General features: G+C 39.7%; 1 protein-coding gene across 1 annotated transcript in view; it reads left to right on the forward strand.

Annotated features, from left to right (window-relative positions):
* The window catches only part of CUL3 (cullin 3), a 58,710-nt gene extending 48,368 nt beyond the window's left edge, over positions 1-10,342 (forward strand). Inside the window, exons 11-16 of the mRNA XM_065675005.1 lie at positions 751-875; positions 1,223-1,319; positions 2,301-2,435; positions 7,076-7,262; positions 8,984-9,129; positions 9,872-10,342. Coding sequence (XP_065531077.1) covers positions 751-875; positions 1,223-1,319; positions 2,301-2,435; positions 7,076-7,262; positions 8,984-9,129; positions 9,872-10,003 — 822 coding nt within the window. The 3' untranslated portion in view covers positions 10,004-10,342. The remainder of the gene's footprint in view (positions 1-750; positions 876-1,222; positions 1,320-2,300; positions 2,436-7,075; positions 7,263-8,983; positions 9,130-9,871) is intronic.
* Positions 10,343-19,829: the final 9,487 nt, after the last annotated feature.

Consider the following 19,829-nt stretch of genomic DNA (forward strand, 5'->3'; position numbering starts at 1 on the left):
GCTTTATAACAAGTTGGATATAGTATGCTTTGGGTTTTCTTGTCCTCAATTTGTGTTCCTTGAATGAAGTTTAATAATATTCAGCTTAGCTAAGATACCTAGTGAGGATTGTGCCTTGCTGATAGCCAGATGTTTATCACCTTCTAATATAAATACTTTATAGATCAGCAATTCAACTGTAGAATGTTTCCTAACAAGTGCTGAATATTTATAGTTATAGCTGTCTTTAGGGAATGTGCCTAGGTTGTGTCTGTGACAGTGAGTAACTGTTACGTTGCAGTCCAGAGATAAATTGCAGGGAAAGCTCCCTGTGGTTTAATCTTAGGTATTCAGTATTACTCTCTGATTCCAGAGAGTAAATTTATAAACAGTTGCTTTGAAATTGATAACTTTAGTAACCTGACTTTACTGTATGCAGTCAAAAACCTGTTTAGAAAGAACTATTATATGTATTATGAGTTCTGTTTATAATCACAGATATTTCATTCCTGATAAAGAATTTTTTTTGTTAAATTCTGTTCACTCCTAAATGCCAGAAGGAAATAATGTGGAGGATTTTTGCTGTACCATTTATTCTGATAATGAAGAATTCATTTGTCTGGCTTTATAAAAGTAATATGCATAGATACATGTATTTTTCTGTATTTTTCTTAGTCTGTGAAAATTCTATGCATTCTATGCTGATACAGAAAGATGATGAAACATGGTCCTGTTTTAAAATAGTGTATGTTTTCTTCCAATTATATTTAGGTCTCATTAGGTGGTGTTGATCTTACAGTGCGGGTCCTCACAACAGGTTACTGGCCTACACAGTCAGCCACACCGAAATGCAACATCCCTCCAGCTCCCAGACATGCTTTTGAAATATTTAGAAGGTATCTATTAAAGCAGATTTTTCAGTAGAGGTTTTAAGAGGATACTTTATAAACTTAACATACAGATATATTTTACCGTTAAAGACATGCTAGCATACTGCTGCTCTTCAGTTCATGTGAAAATTGGAGACCGCAATGATCACATTATGAGGCTTGGGTTTTGGGGAGCTACTACTTAAAGTAGAAATCTAACAAGAGTTAATGTTTTGAAAAAGCAAAATTTAGAAGTTTCTAACTTAATGTCTGTGAAAAGTCTATGTAACTGTGTCCTGGGTTCAGCAATTTTAAAGCAGTTTTCTCCGGATAAATGAGCTATGTATTAAGTTTTCAATTCAATTATATTACAGATTTTATTTAGCCAAACATAGTGGGCGACAGCTGACACTCCAGCACCATATGGGTTCTGCAGATCTCAATGCCACTTTCTATGGGCCTGTTAAAAAGGTAAAGTATCAAGATTATGAAAATACTGTATCCTTCTTAAAAATAAGCAAATGCACATTTGTGATAACTTCAGGATTTTATAAAATGACGGCTTAGTCACTGATAGTATGAGAACATGAAAAAGATGCCTTTCATTGCCTTTGTAGTCTGATTCTTCCTTTGTAGCAGTTTTGTCCAAGTCCGATTTGAAATCTAATTTGAATGCATTACTCTGCATCATCTGTTCATTACCTCATAGGAAAGTAGTAATTTTGATCCTGAAGGGACTTCAGTGGTTGAATATTTTGGGGATTTTTGGCTGTTAATTGGTCAAAAGCGAAATGAAACTTGTTTCTCTGTAATTTTTTTAGTGTGAAAAAGTGTTGTTAACTCAAGTTTTAGCCTGCTTTTCATATGCAGAGTGCTGGCAATGTGGACAACACTTTTTTGAAACTCAAGAATCTTAGTAGAGTTAATAGAAGTATTAATGCTTAGCATGTTTATGTATACCAGAAAATAATTTGGTAATAATTTAGACCAGTATTACCCCTAGCTTAGCATTTTAGAAATGGTGTGATACTTGGGAATGTAGAAGGAAATGCAGAATGAAAAACTATTATAGCACAAAGTGTTAATTATGTGCTTTTGTAAGGGTGTTAAAATTGTATTACTTGATAATTTTAAAGCTAAGAGAACTGGAGTAATGGAAAAGGGGCCAGAGAGGTGGTAGAGTCTCTGTCCCTGGAGATGCCCAGTGCTTGAGTGGACACAGCCCTGGGCATCCTGCTGTAGATAGTCTGAGCGGTGGCTGGATCATAGAACCTATAGAGAAGACTCCAACCTCAGTCACCCTGTGATAAACTACTGGCAGGTGTATGCTGTTCTGTCACTTGTGTACACTGATCTCCTAGGTAGATATTTCATCATATAACTTCATTGTAGTGAGGTAAGATATTTTGCAGTGGGGTATAATCTAATAGCAGTTTTGGAATTTTAAAACAGGAAGATGGCTCAGAGGTTGGCGTAGGAGGTGCCCAAGTAACTGGCTCAAACACACGGAAGCATATATTGCAAGTCTCCACTTTCCAGATGACGATATTAATGCTCTTTAACAACAGAGAAAAATATACATTTGAGGTAAGCATTGTGGTATTTTCATATGATGTTAAGTAACTGTTCTACGCACTTCCTTGACCTCTGGAATAGACTTCTGAAGATCAGCTGTCTCTCCTTCTACTTGAGTGTGGATCAGGCCAATAAATACAGGAAGCAGATCATCAGCAATGCACCCGGGGAGCAGTCCTAAGGGAGGGAGTTATCCGGGGATAGGAGTTTTTAGAATGTTGATGAATTGTGTGGTTATTCCTAGGCCAGAGAGCTATAGAAAAGCTGAAGTTGGAATGCAGCTGGTGGCTCCATTTGCTCGTTTTATCTTTGACAAATTGGATTTAGAGGTGAAAGGGTGGAAAAGTGTTTATATCCTGGCTTTTAAAACACTGTGCTTAAATTGGCATGCTGGAGTTAGCTGTAGGATGAATCAAAGAAATTTCATCCCTTCTCTGAGCTGGTGAGCCAGAAAAGACAATAAAGAAGGTCCAGATAGATTCTTAACAATGAGACTTGAGGGGCAATGCTGGGAAAGGTTGAAGTGGTCAGCTGATAGACAATGATGAAGGTGGCTTTCAGAGTGGAGGAGGATCCTGTGCCTATGAGGTTTGACCATTGTATAGTAATGTCAGTAGTTTTGCTTTAGACGTTATCTTCTGTTTGAGAGAGCACTGGCAGCCTTGAAGAGCAGCATGGGTGCTGTTTGAATCAGACTGGATTTCCAGGTTTTTCATCTACTTTTGACTGTGCTGTGCATAGTAATCATTTGCCTTTTTGTTTGGATTTTGTTTTCAGCTTATTGGCATATTTCTAGCCTGTTAATGAAGAATGTTTCTTTGACACAGTCTCAATTGGGATTAAGGAAGGCAGGTTTTGATGAGAGGCTTGTAATAAGCAACTCGTAGTTCAAAAAAAGATTATTTTACAGCAAAAAAAGTCTTGTGTATTGTGAAATCTGAGTAGGAGCATTACAGCTTTGAGTACTTTCTCTGCATAATTCTTGGGGGCAGGGAGGAGTCAGTGGGAGGGAGAAGAGGGGAACTTAACAGCTCATTTTTTCTTGGTGTTGAAATTGGGCTGGTGGCTACCTTATTCCACAAAATTGTAGGCTTTATGAGTAGTACAGTCTTACCCATATATGAAAAAATGACACATGGTAGAGCAGTGAAAAGTTCAATTTTTAATACATGCTCTAAATTATGGTTTATTTTACTTCAGACCAGATGATAGATAAATATGTCCATGTGCTTTTAGGTTGTGTGTATGTTCTGTTTGTTTCTGGTTTGGGAGTTCTTAAACTCTTACTTAGTGTCCCACTGTAACTAAAACATTAAGAAGGCATATTTTTTTTGTTTGGTTTCTTTGGTGAAGTGTGTGGGAGTTGTCTTTAACTCCAGCCAGGAAAGCTTATGAGAACTTAGAGTAGAATGAATTTTATCTTTGTTCATTGATTATTGAATACCATGATAAACTGCTGAGTGCTGGGCAACTGTTATTTTTCTGTCATATCCCATTAGTGCTTTTACAGTGACATAGCATGAGAGATGACATGGTATGTACTTGTATCAGCACAAAACTGTCTGATATACAAGTGTTTCTGCAGATTCTCAGCTGAACAGATTAATTTGAAGTTGCCCTCACAGTTGAGCACTTTGGTATTTTGTTTTGCACTCAGTATGATTACTAACTGCAAAATTGACAAGATCCTCACAATAATCCTAATAGCCATTAAGCCATGTGATTACGAGAAAAATGGGATAATGATGATACAGAAATGCATAAGATACTACAGAAACTTAAAGGATTGTTGCATAGTAAAATTCCTTCACAAAAATGTATGTATTTGTTGTATTCCTGTACAGAAACATTTTATATATGCAGAAGAACTGGTGGACATATGGTTTGAAGTTAATGCTACCTGAATCTAAGAGAAAGGAATTCCATGTAAACCTTCAAAGAATGCTAATATTTACAAAGAATTCCGTTTCTTCTAATCAAGCCTCATCTAATACTTAGCATATCTTTCTGTTAGCTTACAGTACATCTCAATATTTTAGAAGGTGAAATTAACAGTTTTTAATGATAATGTGAAGAAAAAAAAAAAGGAAAATGTTTGGGTCTTCTTTCAGTTTAACAAAGAAATACATATGTGACTGTAGTAGAAGTTGTTGCATAATTCTACAAAAATTAGATTACTGTTCAAAACTGGCTTACCTGTTTTCTCTTTTGCTGATCTCTGCTTTGGAAGATACACAAGTGGAAATCTGCAAATAAAAAACAAACTAAATTTTCAACATTGCAACAAAATGACGTTTTCCTTCTGATTGCCTTCTTCACATCTTCCTTCTAATAAGCTTTTTTCATATGTAGAACTGGACAGAGGCAGTTTCATACCTAGTACCATTTCTTTTGTAGCCTCCAGATAAAGCTCAGCTGGTAATATTTTTAGAACTAAGACTGGGTAATCAGTACTGCTCTTGTGCATGACTCCAGTGTGGTCTTTAAGGCATTTTTGGAGATAGGGAAAAATGTATAAATTTTTCAGTGTTACATCAAAGACCTATATAAAAATATGTTTGGAAAAGTGATACGCTACAGACGGAAGGAAAAAGAGAGAGCACAAGAACATCTGTTATCCCCATTTACATTCATAATTATGCACTTTTTTATCCAACTTAAAGTTTTTGCCTTCTTCTAAGGCAGCATATTGCAGTGCAATTCTTCCTGTCGTTCTTATTTTAATGCTAGCTTATAAATTCTGAAGCCCAAATGGTTCACATATGTTAGTGGCTGAGTTGGAATGCTGTGGAGTGAAGTAAAGAAAATAAACAGAAATACATAGTGGTTAGTGTGAAGTTTAGCATCAAAAAAAAAAAAAACCACGTGAATTCCTTTTTAGCTGTTTCACTTCCATCAAAAGCAGGGTATATATATTTTCTTGTCGAAGTGATTTAGTTTTGAAAGGATTCATTTTAAGTCTTGATAAAAAAAATCATAGTTTGGGAACATGCATGTCATTAATAAGCTGTATTTGGTTTGTAGCCTCAAGATTTTACTTTCACCTAAGTCCTAAAATCTAAGTGTCGCCTTTGGTTTGTTAAATTTATGCTGATCAATCTGTTTCAGTAAGACTATTTGTTGTGACCATGTAAAGGATTGTAGTGGGTTTGGGTGTTTGTGGGTTTGAGGTTGTGGAGATTTTTTGTTTGGTTTTGGAGGGTTTTTTTAATACTACTTTTTGCTGGATCTGGAAAAGAATTTGTGAAAGCGACAAAGGTGACAGTTGTGTTTTCAAATAAAGTAATGTGTAGATGAGGCCGTCAGTGATATGGTTTAGTGGTGGCCTTGGCAGTCCTGGGGTAATGGTTGGACTTGGTCATCTTAAAGCTCTTTTCCCACCTAGTTGATTCTGTGATTCTGTAAAGTGAAGAAACAGTAACTTTCTGTGTGCTGCTTGGGAAGAGACATTTTGTTACTAGCAGATAGTTAAAATATGAGGCTGTCTAGCAGGTGCTGTGTTTGAGATGCGCTGTCTTTAATTGCAGAGTCTGAACAGGGGCCAGTACATCCAGACTGTTTTTATTGCATGTTGTCCATGGTGGGTGACCACAGAAATTGTAGCATCTTTTTCTGGATTGATTTTAAAAAACTTGAGTGTACTCAAGAAATAACATCATTTAATATAAACTAGTTGTACTCCAAAGTCTGGGTTTTTTCTGGTCAGTGTTTAACTTTTTAACAAGTTTTTTATAGTTCTTCACAGGTCTTAGCATTTTGATTGCTGGGAGTCGTTACTGCTGCTTTTAGCCTGAAGGTCATCAGTTTCACTTGTGCGCCATGAGGATTAGGAATTTACGGGGACAGTATAAGAGTTCTATTGCTCTTAGAACTGAAGGTGTCAAAGCTGAGAACGTGACATCTCATGCAGACAGTTACGTGTCTGTGAGGTTTATTTTTTCTATTTGGTAGTTTAATTTTTAGCTGCTAGAGGTCCCTTGAGTCTGAATGGAAGTGTTGAAATCAGATAAGTCTGCAGTTTCCTCAAACTAGAAAAAGAAAGAAAATAGAGGTAAGGCTAAAATGAACTTCTAAGTGGGAGCTCAGTAGACAGGTTTTCAGGAAGCAGTAGTAGTTGCCTTACTCCTAGAGCATGGTTACACATCATTCTGCATCCAGTATAATTTGCTTACTAATTCATGATCACTGGTGTGACTTACCTAACACGTGCCTCTCCTTTGTAAAGATCTTATTTTCAAAAGTGTTGCTGAATGCAAATGCATTTACACAGTTCTTAGGAATGCTCATGAACACTGTGGATGGTTTCTATCACTGAGTTAATTAGAATGTGTGGTTTCACTGTTCAGCAAATGTTGGAAACAGTGAACAAATCCTTTCAGCCTTCTCAAAAATTGCAGTGGAATGAAACTGCTGGTTATTCATTTCTCTATTTTTGGCTCATGGTGACTATTTACTTGACAGAATCACTGTCTGGGCATTGACCCAGGTGGATCATTTTGCTACTGAATGAATTCAAACTTTTCAAGACCTTCAACTGTCACGGAAGTGTTTTGTGTGCTTGAAGGTAGACATTAAGCAATCAACGCTGTTGTTGCGAAACATGGTACTTAGTTCTGCCATAGTCAAAGACTAACTAAGATATTTTTCTTTAGGAAATTCAGCAAGAGACTGATATCCCCGAAAGAGAACTGGTTAGAGCCCTACAGTCCCTTGCATGTGGCAAACCAACACAACGTGTTCTCACAAAAGAGCCTAAATCAAAAGAAATAGAAAATGGTCATATATTTACAGTGAATGATCAGTTCACATCTAAACTACACAGGGTCAAGATTCAGACGGGTAAGTGAGCTGTATGTTCTACTGTCTTTAAGTCCCAAACTGCCTTAAAATGACAAGTTATCTTTTGCAGGATTGATATCCATACAAGTAAAAGAAATTAAGTAATACATCTCTTTTGTTGATGATTAGTTGCATCAAAGTGAAAATCTAAGTACTGAGAGAAGTGTGGAAGTCATAGTTAAGACTTTTACATTACAGAATTTGTGATTATCTATTAAAATGACATGTTGAAAGAAATAAAATTTTAATAAAATTGAAAATATGGTACTGATGTATTCATGAATAGGAAAATTGTCTTGTAAGTTGCTCTGCTGCTGTGAAATTGAATGATGTTTTTATAGCCCATGGTACAACAGTCATTTCCAAGTGCCAGGTAGCTGTAATGTTTTTAGGCAATGATTTGGGTTTAATAAATAGAACCTCATCAGTACAACACCACTTCATGGAAGTGTTGGTTTGTCTTATGCATAAGTAACATTAATACCTTTAGTCTGGAAATAATTTCTGATTTGTAGCATTGGTGTGGGTACACTTCTTAGAGTGTTTTGGAAGGTTAGTTCGTAGTTTTAGTACATCTAAAAATATTTTCTGACTTTACAGATCTCTGTATATAAAATACACATCATCAGTGGCAGTGTTTTAAATGCAGCATTGGTAGTTTACATGCTGTGTGTTGCATGTAATATAACTTGCTGGGCTTCTGTGCAGCACACTGTCTGCAGGGATGTATGCATGTAAAACACAGTACCTACGTACATGACATTGCGTGTATCCCTCAGCATGAGAGCTAGGCTGTCTCCCCATGCACATGCAGGGTGCTGTGATATCAGGACTTTTCCCGTATTTTGAGAATTTTTCTTGGGAGCAGGTGAGCAGCAGCTAAATGGGGCTGTTGTGAATCCTCTGATCAAGGCCCAAGGCATTTCCCTGGCATAATTAAAGCAAATTCTGAGACAACTGCTAGAGCTTTAATGAAATTCTGCTTTTTGTTTTCCACTCCAAAGTTGTCTGTGAATAAGGAATATATTTTGGGGTTGTGAGGGTAGCTTTAGAGCAAAACTTGATTTTGTGGTTTTATATTTCTGTCTTACACAGAAGACTTTTTATGTCAATCTCTTGAAAATTGAAAATACTCAAGGCTTTGGGGTGAAGAAGGGCAGGGGGGAAGTGGTATAGCGGTGTCGGTGTTGGAGGAAGGCTTGGTTATAATGATGCTTGGGTGAAAGGGTAAGAAAAGCTAGACATAAGGGTAGAAATAAAGCATGAATAGAAGAGCAGAGCAGAATACAAGGAATATAAATAAGTTGGAGAAGATAAAGTTGGACTGCTTCCTCTGACTGACAAACTTTTAAAGTATTTAACTAGTTTGTGAAGTAAACTTTTAATCCATTTCTATTTTAATTACTGGATTATTTGCTATATTAAAGAAAAATAATCAGAGCATGGGGGTTGGTGGTGCCTGTAAGCAGATTTGAATGCTGTTCAAATTTTAACATAGCAATAATAAAACAACAGATTGTTACCTTGTCAGTTGCTATCAAAACATGCCAAAAAGTGTTATATGTTCTTAAGGCTGCTTTTCATCAAAAAGATCAAGTTTAAGAATGTCAAAACTCAGGAAAATATAACTTGATGAAATAAATAGTGAAAGCTGACACTTACACAAGGAAATCAATTTAAAATTTGCTAATATGCTTTACATTCTCTTTCTTTTCTTTAAGTTGCTGCCAAACAAGGAGAATCTGATCCAGAAAGGAAAGAAACAAGGCAGAAAGTAGATGATGACAGAAAACATGAGATAGAAGCTGCTATAGTTCGGATAATGAAATCTAGAAAGAAGATGCAACACAATGTGCTAGTAGCAGAGGTATACTTGTACACAGTTTTGATATGGGCTTGGGAATTCTTTTTGTTTTCCCTGTTAATTCATGAAAGTTATACAGCTCTGATGTGATTCTGAAGGGCTTTGAGAGATGCCGTGTTTAATCCATCCTTTCCCCTTCCCCCCCCGTCTCCCCCAACCCTTTCCTTACTCTCTGTATCATATACTCTATGTATCTGAAGAGATCTAAATCCTTACCCTTCAGTTTAGGATGTACTCATGGGTATATCTAATTTTACTTCCTCCTTTTAGTCCTATTGTGGTGTTATCAAATTCTTTGAAATAAGTTGGCAACAAAACCCTCTGTACTTAACGTGAATTATTTTCTGCTTTGATGCTGTTACTGACTGTTGGGTCCACGTTTGAGAGATTTGAGCTCTTAGGAAAGAGAAAGTCCTGCTGCTCTTAACTCCTGAGTTCTGGCACCTTTGGGAATAGTACATGTTTTCCATTCTTGAACTCCTTTAGGGCTGTGAAACTGGGAGGATTCTCGGGTTGTGACCATCCATCAGTAGAGGTTCAGTTCTTTGAATCATACCCAAAAATGATCAAGCAGGTGATGGGATGGGGGGAACTGTCAGAAGTTTGCAGACTGCTTCTTACACTTCACAGTTATAGCCGGCCCTGTCTAAATGTATTTTTCTGATTATTTTGGTCAGTTAGGATACTTAACGATCTTACTTGTCCTGTGGTGTCTTACATTTTTGGTTTTGACCTTATTTTTTAGGTAACTCAGCAGCTGAAGGCCCGATTCTTACCAAGTCCAGTTGTTATTAAAAAACGTATTGAAGGACTTATTGAGAGAGAATATTTGGCACGAACACCTGAGGATCGCAAAGTATACACTTACGTAGCATAAAATGCGTTCAGAAAATTTGATTTATTCTTGGACTATACTCTTCGCATGAACTGGGAAGTTCTTTTAAATCATTAATATTAAGACGACCATCTCTTCTATTAAATTACAGTACATGTTCTAGACCATTCAGATCAAGCCTTTTACTCCTTTTGAGAGTTTTCAACATCAATTGATTGAGCTTCAGGCTTTTCAACGTTATCCCTGTAGAGATCATCCTTACAATTCTTCGGGAAAATGTGAATGTGCCGCGTTTGTTTTCAATACTGTATGAAAACAGAAAAATAAAAACAAATTTAGAAAATACAGCTCATTTAAAAAAATAAAATTGTTGGAATTTCATTTCCCCAGGTCTTCAGTGTTGATGTAAATGTGTTTCTGTAGTGTTGCTTAGCACTTCGCGCATTGTATAAGTTGGGTTTAAAAGAAACCACAACTGGTAGGGCAGAATTCTCGGTTATATTGCTCTGCTTCCAATGTTCCTTTAACTAGCCATGTTTAATTTAAATATTTGGTAGTTTTTTGAAGACCCAAGAAGACAACTTGAGCATGTTTCACTCTTCCAGCTGCACTCACTGTTCCAACAACATGAATCAGGAGCTTCTGGAGGCTCAGAAATGACCATAATAATTTTGGCTTTCCCTTCTGTAATTTGAGTTCTTCTAAATCAAACTCTATATTGATTAGGTTTGTTCTGGTTTCTTTATAGAAAGAAGGAAAAGATTTTAGTGTGTATAAACTGTATAATAATTTTTGCTGTTGTACTCACTGCTGATGGTGGATTGTACAGGGCTATGTTTTTATTTCACTAAATGTAGACAAAATAAATTTAAAATAAATGGATTTAGTGTACACAAACAAATAAGTGTGTTAGAGTACAGGGTCGACAATCTTTTGGAACTAAGTACTGTCTCCTGGGGAAATGTATTGGGATTCTATTTTGTTCATAAACATCATAGATGGATCCATAGCCCCAGGGCTTCCCATCTTAAGTGCATATTTCAGGAGATTAAAGAGAAGCCAGCAAGCGCTATTTGTTTTTAAGAGTGCATTTTAAACATGCAATAAAAAATTGTTACTGTAATGAATTTTTTAGTTTTTACCCTGGAACCTTTTTCTTATCAGTATACTGCAAAAATAGATTACAAATTGCAGTTTAGTGGCATCATTATTCTCAGAGTTAGAAATTGTTTGAAGTGTTCATTGTACTGCAGAGTTTTTATTAAACAATATTTGTGACATTCCAGTGCACATATTATATATCACGTGGTTTCTCAGCCATAGCTGTTTTCTGTTGTAACTCCAAACAAGTGGTTTGTTGTTTTTTTTTTTTTTCTTGGTTCACATTACTTTTGTCCGTAGATGCAAAAAAATAGAGTTGGGATGTACTTCCCAGCGTGTAGTAGTTGCAGTCCTGCAGTTGAAACAAAAACTTAGTTGTAGAACATTGATATACTGCCAGAGCGTTTCTTGATTAGCTGTATAAAATATGTGGTGGTGGTGTGACATAGCAATTGGACTGGAGAGTGTTCATAATGTGTCCCCAATTTCACACCTCTCTGGCCTGTTAAGATACAAACCCTGGCTATTGTTAAGTAGTAGGATGTTTCTTCTACAGAGAGAAGCCTGGAATTGGGTGATATTTTTAGCGTGACTATTCTGAAGCTTTTGTAAGAAGCTTTTACTTAAGTACTGCACACCCGCCAACACACACATGTATTAGCTTTTAAGTCATCAGAGGGGAGGTGGCTGAGGGACATTTCCTGCCATTGTTCGTCAAGAATTTAGCTCTGAAAGAAAACAGCTAGTCCATAGGCCATTCTAAAAATGTGATGCTGACCGTTGTTAAAACGCCTGTGTGTCCCTGTACAGTATGTGCAAAACTTAAGTAGAAGTGTAATCACTGTTTAGCCATAGTACAAGGCTAAATAGAGGTTGAATGAGTTCTGGGGTTTGGATTGTGTTTTAAGTCATCAGAAACATCTTCCTCAAAGTGTAACTCGCTCTTCTGTGTATCAATGTGAAGGTTTTCTTTTATGCATGAATGTTGTGATAATTGCATGTTAATGCTTTCCCATGTGCTTTTCAGGGAGAAAGGTGTTCATCTATTTTTATTTTTTTTTTCCCCAGTGAAGCTTATACAGATACTAATGTTGCTATCCATGATAGGAGGACTTCATCCTTAATGTTGTGATTGCATTTCTCCTGTGCATCAGCTGAAGCTTCTACCTCTGGTGGCTTTTGGAAGTGCTTAGCCTGAATGTTGTATGAATGACTGTATAATTATGTGTTTAAGGGTGTTTATTTTTACAAGCTACGTGGGCTAGAGTGTTTGCTAAAATAATAACAGGTGATGATGGCTATCTTCAGTAAGAAATGCTAAGAGTCTAGTTTCCATTAGAGTTTTGAAGACACTGATTATTCATAAAGTGATTTTTTGCTGATGTCACCTTTTGGAAATGTGCCCTTTACCATTGAACAAGAAGATCCAAAGAAAATGTGAAAACTGGTCAGAGAGAACAAGATGTCACTCAGACTTTGCTTAAGGTGAGTTTGATGCATGTGCCTTAAAGCTCTGTGTATATTTGGGGGACTTCTCTTACAGTCCGTAGCAGAATTCTGCTATGCCTTATCTTATTTCACTTTTGCTGCCTTTCTTAATTTCCATTTAAAACTCCTTTGTAATTTTGTTATAATTTCATTGGTAGGATTGTAGTCACACAAATTGAGTGTAATTATTAGTAAGTTTGGTTTCTTTGCCTTAACATGGAGCTAAATGCAGTAACAAGACATAATTAAGATGGAGTTTGCAACTTAATTTTTTTAATTAGAAGTAGGTTTGGAGTTTTGTAGCTGTTTGAAGGTACAAAGGCATGTGCTTTGCTTGTCTACAAGTTTTATTTTAAAGGGTTGAGAGTAGACTTCATTTGCTGTCGTAACAAATAAGGTTGTCCTGTATGTATCTCCATCATTCAGTTCTTGCTGTTTTCTATCTTCACTGTCTTTACAGTTTTGACTTGCTCTTTTTGTCTCCTAGGATTAATCCATGCAATTTCCCTGTTTGCTGCAGAACAAATTGACGTTAGTCATGTCTGCAAAGCAGACTGAGTCTTTGATGCTAAGCTACTCCTGAATTAAATGCTTCTTCTCACCTCCTTTCCTAAATACAGACTTTGCCCAGTTGACCCTAAAGCTCTCAGTGTAATACTGTATGGGTTTTTTGCATTTGCTCATTGAGAATTGGGAGCTGCCAAAAGATTTACTTTTCTGGACCTTTAAAAACAGAAGCATTGCACTAAATATTCTGGATGACTGAAATATTTTTCACTCAGATGTAATTAAATTGTACAGGTGGCACATGTATGTATGGTAATAGAGCCTGTCATGGTGCATGGTTTAGGGGACAAGCTTGCACAGAGATGGGGTTCCCCTTTTGTCAAAAGCAGCAAAAACTGGGACTACGTGTGACCACTAGTTGTATGTCCAAACCTGGCCAGAACCCTTATAGCTAAATTGGTATCTGCTTTGTTAATCACAGTGGTTAGAAACAAGGTGGGTGCTCATCCTTGGCTCCCAGTTACTCGGAGCCCCTGTGGCTTTAGAACAAAGATTTGATAATCCAGAGCTAGGCTCACAGCTGTGTGTAGTGCTGGTAAGAGGGATCATCTTATTGTGTCTATACCAAAGTCCAGTTTTGGTTAATAGTAATTTTGTTATCTTGAACAGTAAATGAAATAACCAATGTGCTCAATCTGAAACATGAGTTTAATGGCTCCTCTGCCTCGTAGAATGTGTCGTGTTTGTAAAATGCAGAACTTTGTATGTACCCAACTGAAAGCTGATTAAAAGAACAGGAGAATTATTCACCTAACTTTCTGTTCTTCGGTGTGTGGGGAAGTGTGCCCAGAGTGTGCCTGAACTGGACTGAATGTTCTGAATGATTCAGCTGACTTTATCCATGTTTTAACTCTGTATCTGGCATGGCAGAAATGAATGTCAATGTAATAATGTAAAGATGCTGTTTTAAATGAAAATCATGTCACACCTTCAACAAACAGCAGTGCTAAACAGGCATTGTGCAACAACAGCCACATCAGTGCAACCTGGCTTACATTTTGAGGTATTGTGGTCTCCTTCAGAGCAGCAGGTCTCCCCAGGTGCGGTGTGACCTTCCCAATGTGTGACTGGAGCTCTCCCTGCAGGAAGGTGCTGCTGTGTTGGCATTAATACGTGTCAGGTTTGTAAAACAGCTCCACTTCTGTCAGGGTCTTGCTCTTCATTTCTCCTCCAAAACTGGAACTCTGGGGAGCGAGTCCATGGGAGCTAATGAATTTAGTTTCACTGAGATGAAGTTTATGGATAGGAAAAGAAATAACGTTTGAACTTACAGCAGTGATGTTTTATTAATTATTCTTCCTCCTGCAGTTCAAAACTCAGCTTTTATTCCAGGTACAACAGCCACTGAGGAACCTTCCTATCTTAATGACTGCTATTCTGCTCTTCCTCTTTGAACACCGTATTGCTGCCATTCACTTGATTTGTATGCCTCATCCTTCAAACAGTTGCAAAGCATTGATGTTTGATCTGTCAGAAGCTGAAGCTAAAGCAAAGGTGGTGCAGTGCACACACGGGAAAGCAATGTTTAGGCAGCAAAGCGACGTGCTTGCAGTGGGGGGGCTTTTCTGCTCTCACCATAGCACATCGACTGTCATGCAGGCAGGAAGGTGCATCTCCGGGGAGAGCAAGGGAGGTGTGCGGAGCAAAGCTTGTTCTGAGATGATTGTGGGCAGGTGGTTGTTAAACTTTGAGCATTTTATTATGTGTGTGTTATTCTTGTTATGCTAGTACCTGAAGCCTTTGTTGTGATCATATTTTATTTACCCAGTATGTGGAAAGCTACAGCATTGGTTCTGGCTTTAAGGAGCTTACCACTATTTGCACCTAACATGAATTTCTTTATTTTTACATTCGGAATGAAGCCAGGTTTTTCAAGGACAGACCAGCTGTTTTAGGAAAGCCCTCTCACAAACTGTGGTTCTGCCTCATTTCATGCTAAGGCTTTGAGGTTCAGGCAGGTACTCCTGGTCCTTCAGTCTTCTCATGCCAAACACAAACTGACCTTTGTTTTCATGGGGTTTTTTGCCTTTAGAGAAAATCTTGCAAATGTGGTGTGACTGAAACTAACACAGCAATATCTGCCTGGGTCTCCAGGCAGCCTGACACAGTCTGCCTGCTCTCAGCAGCTGTTTGTCCTGAAGCAAGAAGGCGTATTGTTGTTTAGAAGAGACAGGCCTGTCTCATCTCCTCGAGTCCTGGAACTGCTGATGTGGATTAGCTGTGGACAAGACAAGGAATTGGAGAGATGGTGATCCGAGAGCCACATGCTGCTCTTTGCCTGAGGAGAAGCTGGGAGGGAAGGGGAATCCACCAGGAGGTGCAGATTCTATTCACTGTTGATGAGTAGCTTCTAGCAGTCCTGTTCTTGGGAAGAATGAAATCACAGTGGAGAGTCCTGAAGTCCTGAGAGTGAAGCTGCGTCAGAGCCTGATAGTGCCTCACTATGGTCCTTGAGTTCATAGCAGTTCATAGCTTGGTGTGCAGCTTTTTCTTTGCAAAGTTTGCTAGAACGTGCCCTAAATACCAGTAACACCTGAGTTGTTTCTGAGACCTTGTGAGTCACTTCTGCTAATACCTGATGTTTGGATATTGCTTCTTTTGAAACTCTATTGAGGATGAAGCTAATAATCCTGCAGCTTGTCTGCCACACCGTTTGTTATCAACTTAATTATGCAAATCTGTAACTCCAACATAATGTGGGATGCGGGCCAACACTTGTCTTTTTTTAATTAGAATTTGGGGTGTATCATTCTGTATCTTGGGAGGGTTGTCCTCAGGAAAAGGATTAATTAGAAGTCTTCACTCTGCGTAGGCCTGGCTTGTTTGTTAAGCTGGAGGTTGGACTCGTTGGCAAGCTCACAAGCTCCTGGGGACTTGCTCTTATTAACGCTCGGTAGGGTGCAGTTTCTCTTAGCGTCTGCTGCTGACCTTCCAAGAATTTTGGCTTGAGTTGTCTTCAGCAATGCTGAATGTAAGCTCATTAAATAAACACTTCGCGGGGCCCTGCAAGTCTTGGTTTGTTTGGATGTACCTGCTTTCTTTTTCTGGGAGGTTTTCAACTGAAATGTAACGGATGTAAAACGTGGTAGGTTACATCTGTCAGAAATGAGTGGCTGAAGCAAGGCTCTTCAATTCACGTGTAGGCAAGCTGTCTGCCCCCTCGTCCCACACACATCTGGCTGGGAGTTGCATTGATGCTGGGGATGTGGGCAGAGGGCTCCCGAAGATACCATCTCGGGACAGTGTTGGATTTTGGCTCTGTGTAGTTAAGTCAACAGATTTGACTTTGTTTTCTAATACTGATTCCTGCTGTAACCTCCTGTTGGCTCATTATGTTTAGTGGGTCTTGGGTTGTGTGTATGGAGTGCTTTGGGGGGTTTCTGATATAAACAAGCTGAAAACTGAGGAAGAATCTGTCTGTCTGCAAGCGCCCCATAACTTGCTGAAGTCACATAGCCCAAATTTGGTTGCAGCTGAATGCAAAAGCTGCCTTGACCAGGTCATAGAAATCCAAATCTCTCAAACTCTGTGGCTGCGGTGGCGTGTCTGTAGTCAGGCAAAGACATGCAGTGCCTTTTTGTGACCTCTTTGTTACTGAAGGGCAAAGTGCACTTCACAGCATGTTGGGGCATGCAGCGTGTGCCTATTGCGGGCATCAAGGCTTGAACTGCATAGGAGTTTCTGCTAAGAAACTTGTGCATCTTTGATTACATGCACTTAACTCGGCCGGCTGTCTACTTTTACCCGAGTTCAAACTGCTTGGATTTGAACCATCTGAATGACTAGAGCCTGCTTTCTGCTGTTTGTGCTGTTTGTGGCTGTAGTGGCCACCAGCCATGTAACTGGAAGGGCACCAGTATCTGTCAGAGGCATTTGTATAACCATGTGTGCCTCATGCATCTTAGGGCATCAGGAGTGGAAAAGCTGACTCACATACACAGAGGTTCTTTGTTCCTCTTCCTGACCCTTGTCTTGCTGTTGGGTCTCAGAAGAGGGGTTGGAGGGTGGCGGTGTTGCTGCATAGTTGGTGCTGTCAGTGGGCTAGCTCTCATCTGACACCATCAGAGACCGCAGCAGCATCCTCTCTCTCCCCACTGCCTTTCCCTTTGCTGAAGCAGATGGGAACTTGCTTGGGCTGGCAGCTGTGGTGTCAGTCTCATTCACATCACTGCAGTAACTGGTTTAATGTGAGGTTTCCAAGATCCTGTTGATGTTGGTGTGTATTTGAAAACTCAGTCCTTGGTCTCAACTTTCCTTTTCCTGGGAGATCATTCAGGTAGCAATGGTAAAAGCTTGATTGCCTCAAAGGCAGTGAGAGTTCTAACATGGGCTTCGGCAGGGTCACAGTTTGGTCTGTTGCCAGTGATTTTCCTCATCTCTGTGTCTCAGTGCTGCTCCCCAGCCTTGCACTTGCACCAAGGTCCATGTAGCTTGAGGATAACTTGTTTGCTTCACTTTTGTAAATGCAGTCACTAAATGTGCAGGGAAAATGTGGTTTGATCCTAGTTGTCCCTCTGACAGTGTGCGCTGTAGTGCTGCAAGGATGCCCGTTCCCCCAGCTGCTGTGGCTGAGGGTCAGGAGGAGCCTCTCTCATTTAGTTTACATTTTGTCTCCCATGAGCCTTGAAACTCTATCCTGTCCGGGCATCTCCCAGCATAGTGTTTCTCTGGGCAGGAGTCTCAAGTCGCTGGGTCCCATCAGTGGAAGGAGTTGCAGCCTGCTACACCAGTGCTGCTGCTGCCACATCAGAGCTGTGATTCCCAGCAGCAGCTGAGTGTCAGCCCTATGGGTAGCAATGTAAGGTAAGGCAAGCTGCAGCCTGCAGCAAGCTTCCCTGCCCTCTTTATAACGGGGCTCGGTTTTCCTTCCTGTTCTTCATTGTGACCATGTATGCTTGGATCCTGATTCTCAGTGTGCGGTGGAGCTCTCTGTGTGTCTGCTGACAGACCCTTTTTGGATTCCTACTCCTTGTTAGGTGGTTAAAAAGAAGGAACAAGAACCATTTGGGAGAGAAGTCCACTTAAATAAATGTATCAGGTTAGATGGGTTTTTACTCTTTTGGTCATTGGGGTTTTACTTTCCTCTGAAGAGATGTTGGAGTCAGAAGATTTGAAGCAAGATACAAACTCTTTGAAAAGCTCACTGCATTCAAGTAACACATTAATCCTGATTTTTGTCTCGGTGCTGCCTATGCGGCAGGTAATTGTCACCTAACTGGTTAATTTAGTGGTTTTGTCCTTGCTGTAGGGTGACTTTGAGGTAGCCATAAACCAAAAAATGTCTTTTAACAGTTAGTGAGCCCAAGACATTGCATGCATTTAACTAGGCCTGCTCCCGGGGTGCTAGGTAATTCACACCCAGTCTCTCTGAAGTTAATTATGTGCTAGTATGCAAAGCCTAAGTCCTTATAAAGTAGGTTCCTTACAGATGTTACTATGAACTTATTAAATCCTGTGATGCATCATCAGTCTTGTTGGTGTCGGGGAGAGTGAAGGGCTCTGAGCACTGTGGAGGACTAGGCACATCTTAAGAGTTCATTATAAAAAGGCATTTTTAATTATCTTGCTGTGCCTTTCCACCACAAGAGTTGAAAAATACCGCAGACAGTGTTCTCTGAGGCTGCGCACAATAAAGCATGTTAGTTACTTACATTCAGACTTCATTTTAGGCAGGGCTTATTGGTGTTTATATAGGTGGTAGATTCCAGTATTAATATTTGACCTGCTTTTATGCAAAGCTGGACTACCCTCGCAGTCTGCTGCATGTTCTGCTGTGTTGTCAGTCACCACTATGTGGGAGCAGGGCTCTGATACACTTTGAGTACCACATTGTGACTTCTCCCCCCTGCCTTCCCTCAGCAGAGTGACTTCGCATAAGTTTGAAGAGCTGTTTTTCTAGTCTCTTAAATGAGTCTTTTCTGGCATGTTGAGTAGGTCACTATGAATAATGGGGCTTTTCCGTTTGGCAGCCAGACTGGAAAGCTAGGGAAAGGGGAAGCAGACTGTGCATAGCCAGGGTTGTGGGGCTGCCCTCTGAGGGATGGGTTCAAGCAAAGGCAACCCCAAGCAAAGGTTCATCTCATGCTGCTCATGGTATGAATGTTGGTGGGTACCCCTGACATGGAGCTGCTGGAGAGCTTATGGGTTTGAGAACCAGGTCTAAAACTCTTCTCTATGCAGCTCCATCAGAGCTCAGAGGTGAGACTGCTTCCCCATCCCGCCCCAGCAAGTGTGCTGTTCACAGAGCAAACACAGCATGGTGGAAGGGTTCAGCATTTATTCCTCTTTGTGCATAGGCTCAGTCTCTTGGCTGTTGTAAACCTGGTGATGCTGGAAACGGATGGCAGCTACGTCACGTCCCAGCTCTGAACAGGGGAGATGCTGGTCACCTTCAGCAGTCCCTGCGGGAGGCTCCTGCCAGTCTGGAAACCCTCCCAGGAGCTAGAGGGAGAGCTGGTGTCTGCAGTTTCCTAACCCCGCTCCTCCTGGCTCACCAGCCCTTACTTGCTATGGCTGCTTTGCAGGAGCTCACATTACCAGCACTTTATCTTCTTTGCTATGATATCCTCTTTGCTATGATGATGCTACCCCACAGGGTTTTAAACAGCCTGGATGATGCGATTCAAGTGAAGATGGAGGCAGAGAGCTGCGCTATCCTGTAGTGATGGATGGCACGGCACCATCACTAACAGGGACCCTGAAATGCAGCTCA

Source organism: Lathamus discolor, chromosome 3 (genome assembly GCF_037157495.1).
Source record: "Lathamus discolor isolate bLatDis1 chromosome 3, bLatDis1.hap1, whole genome shotgun sequence".
Classification (NCBI taxonomy): domain Eukaryota; kingdom Metazoa; phylum Chordata; class Aves; order Psittaciformes; family Psittacidae; genus Lathamus; species Lathamus discolor.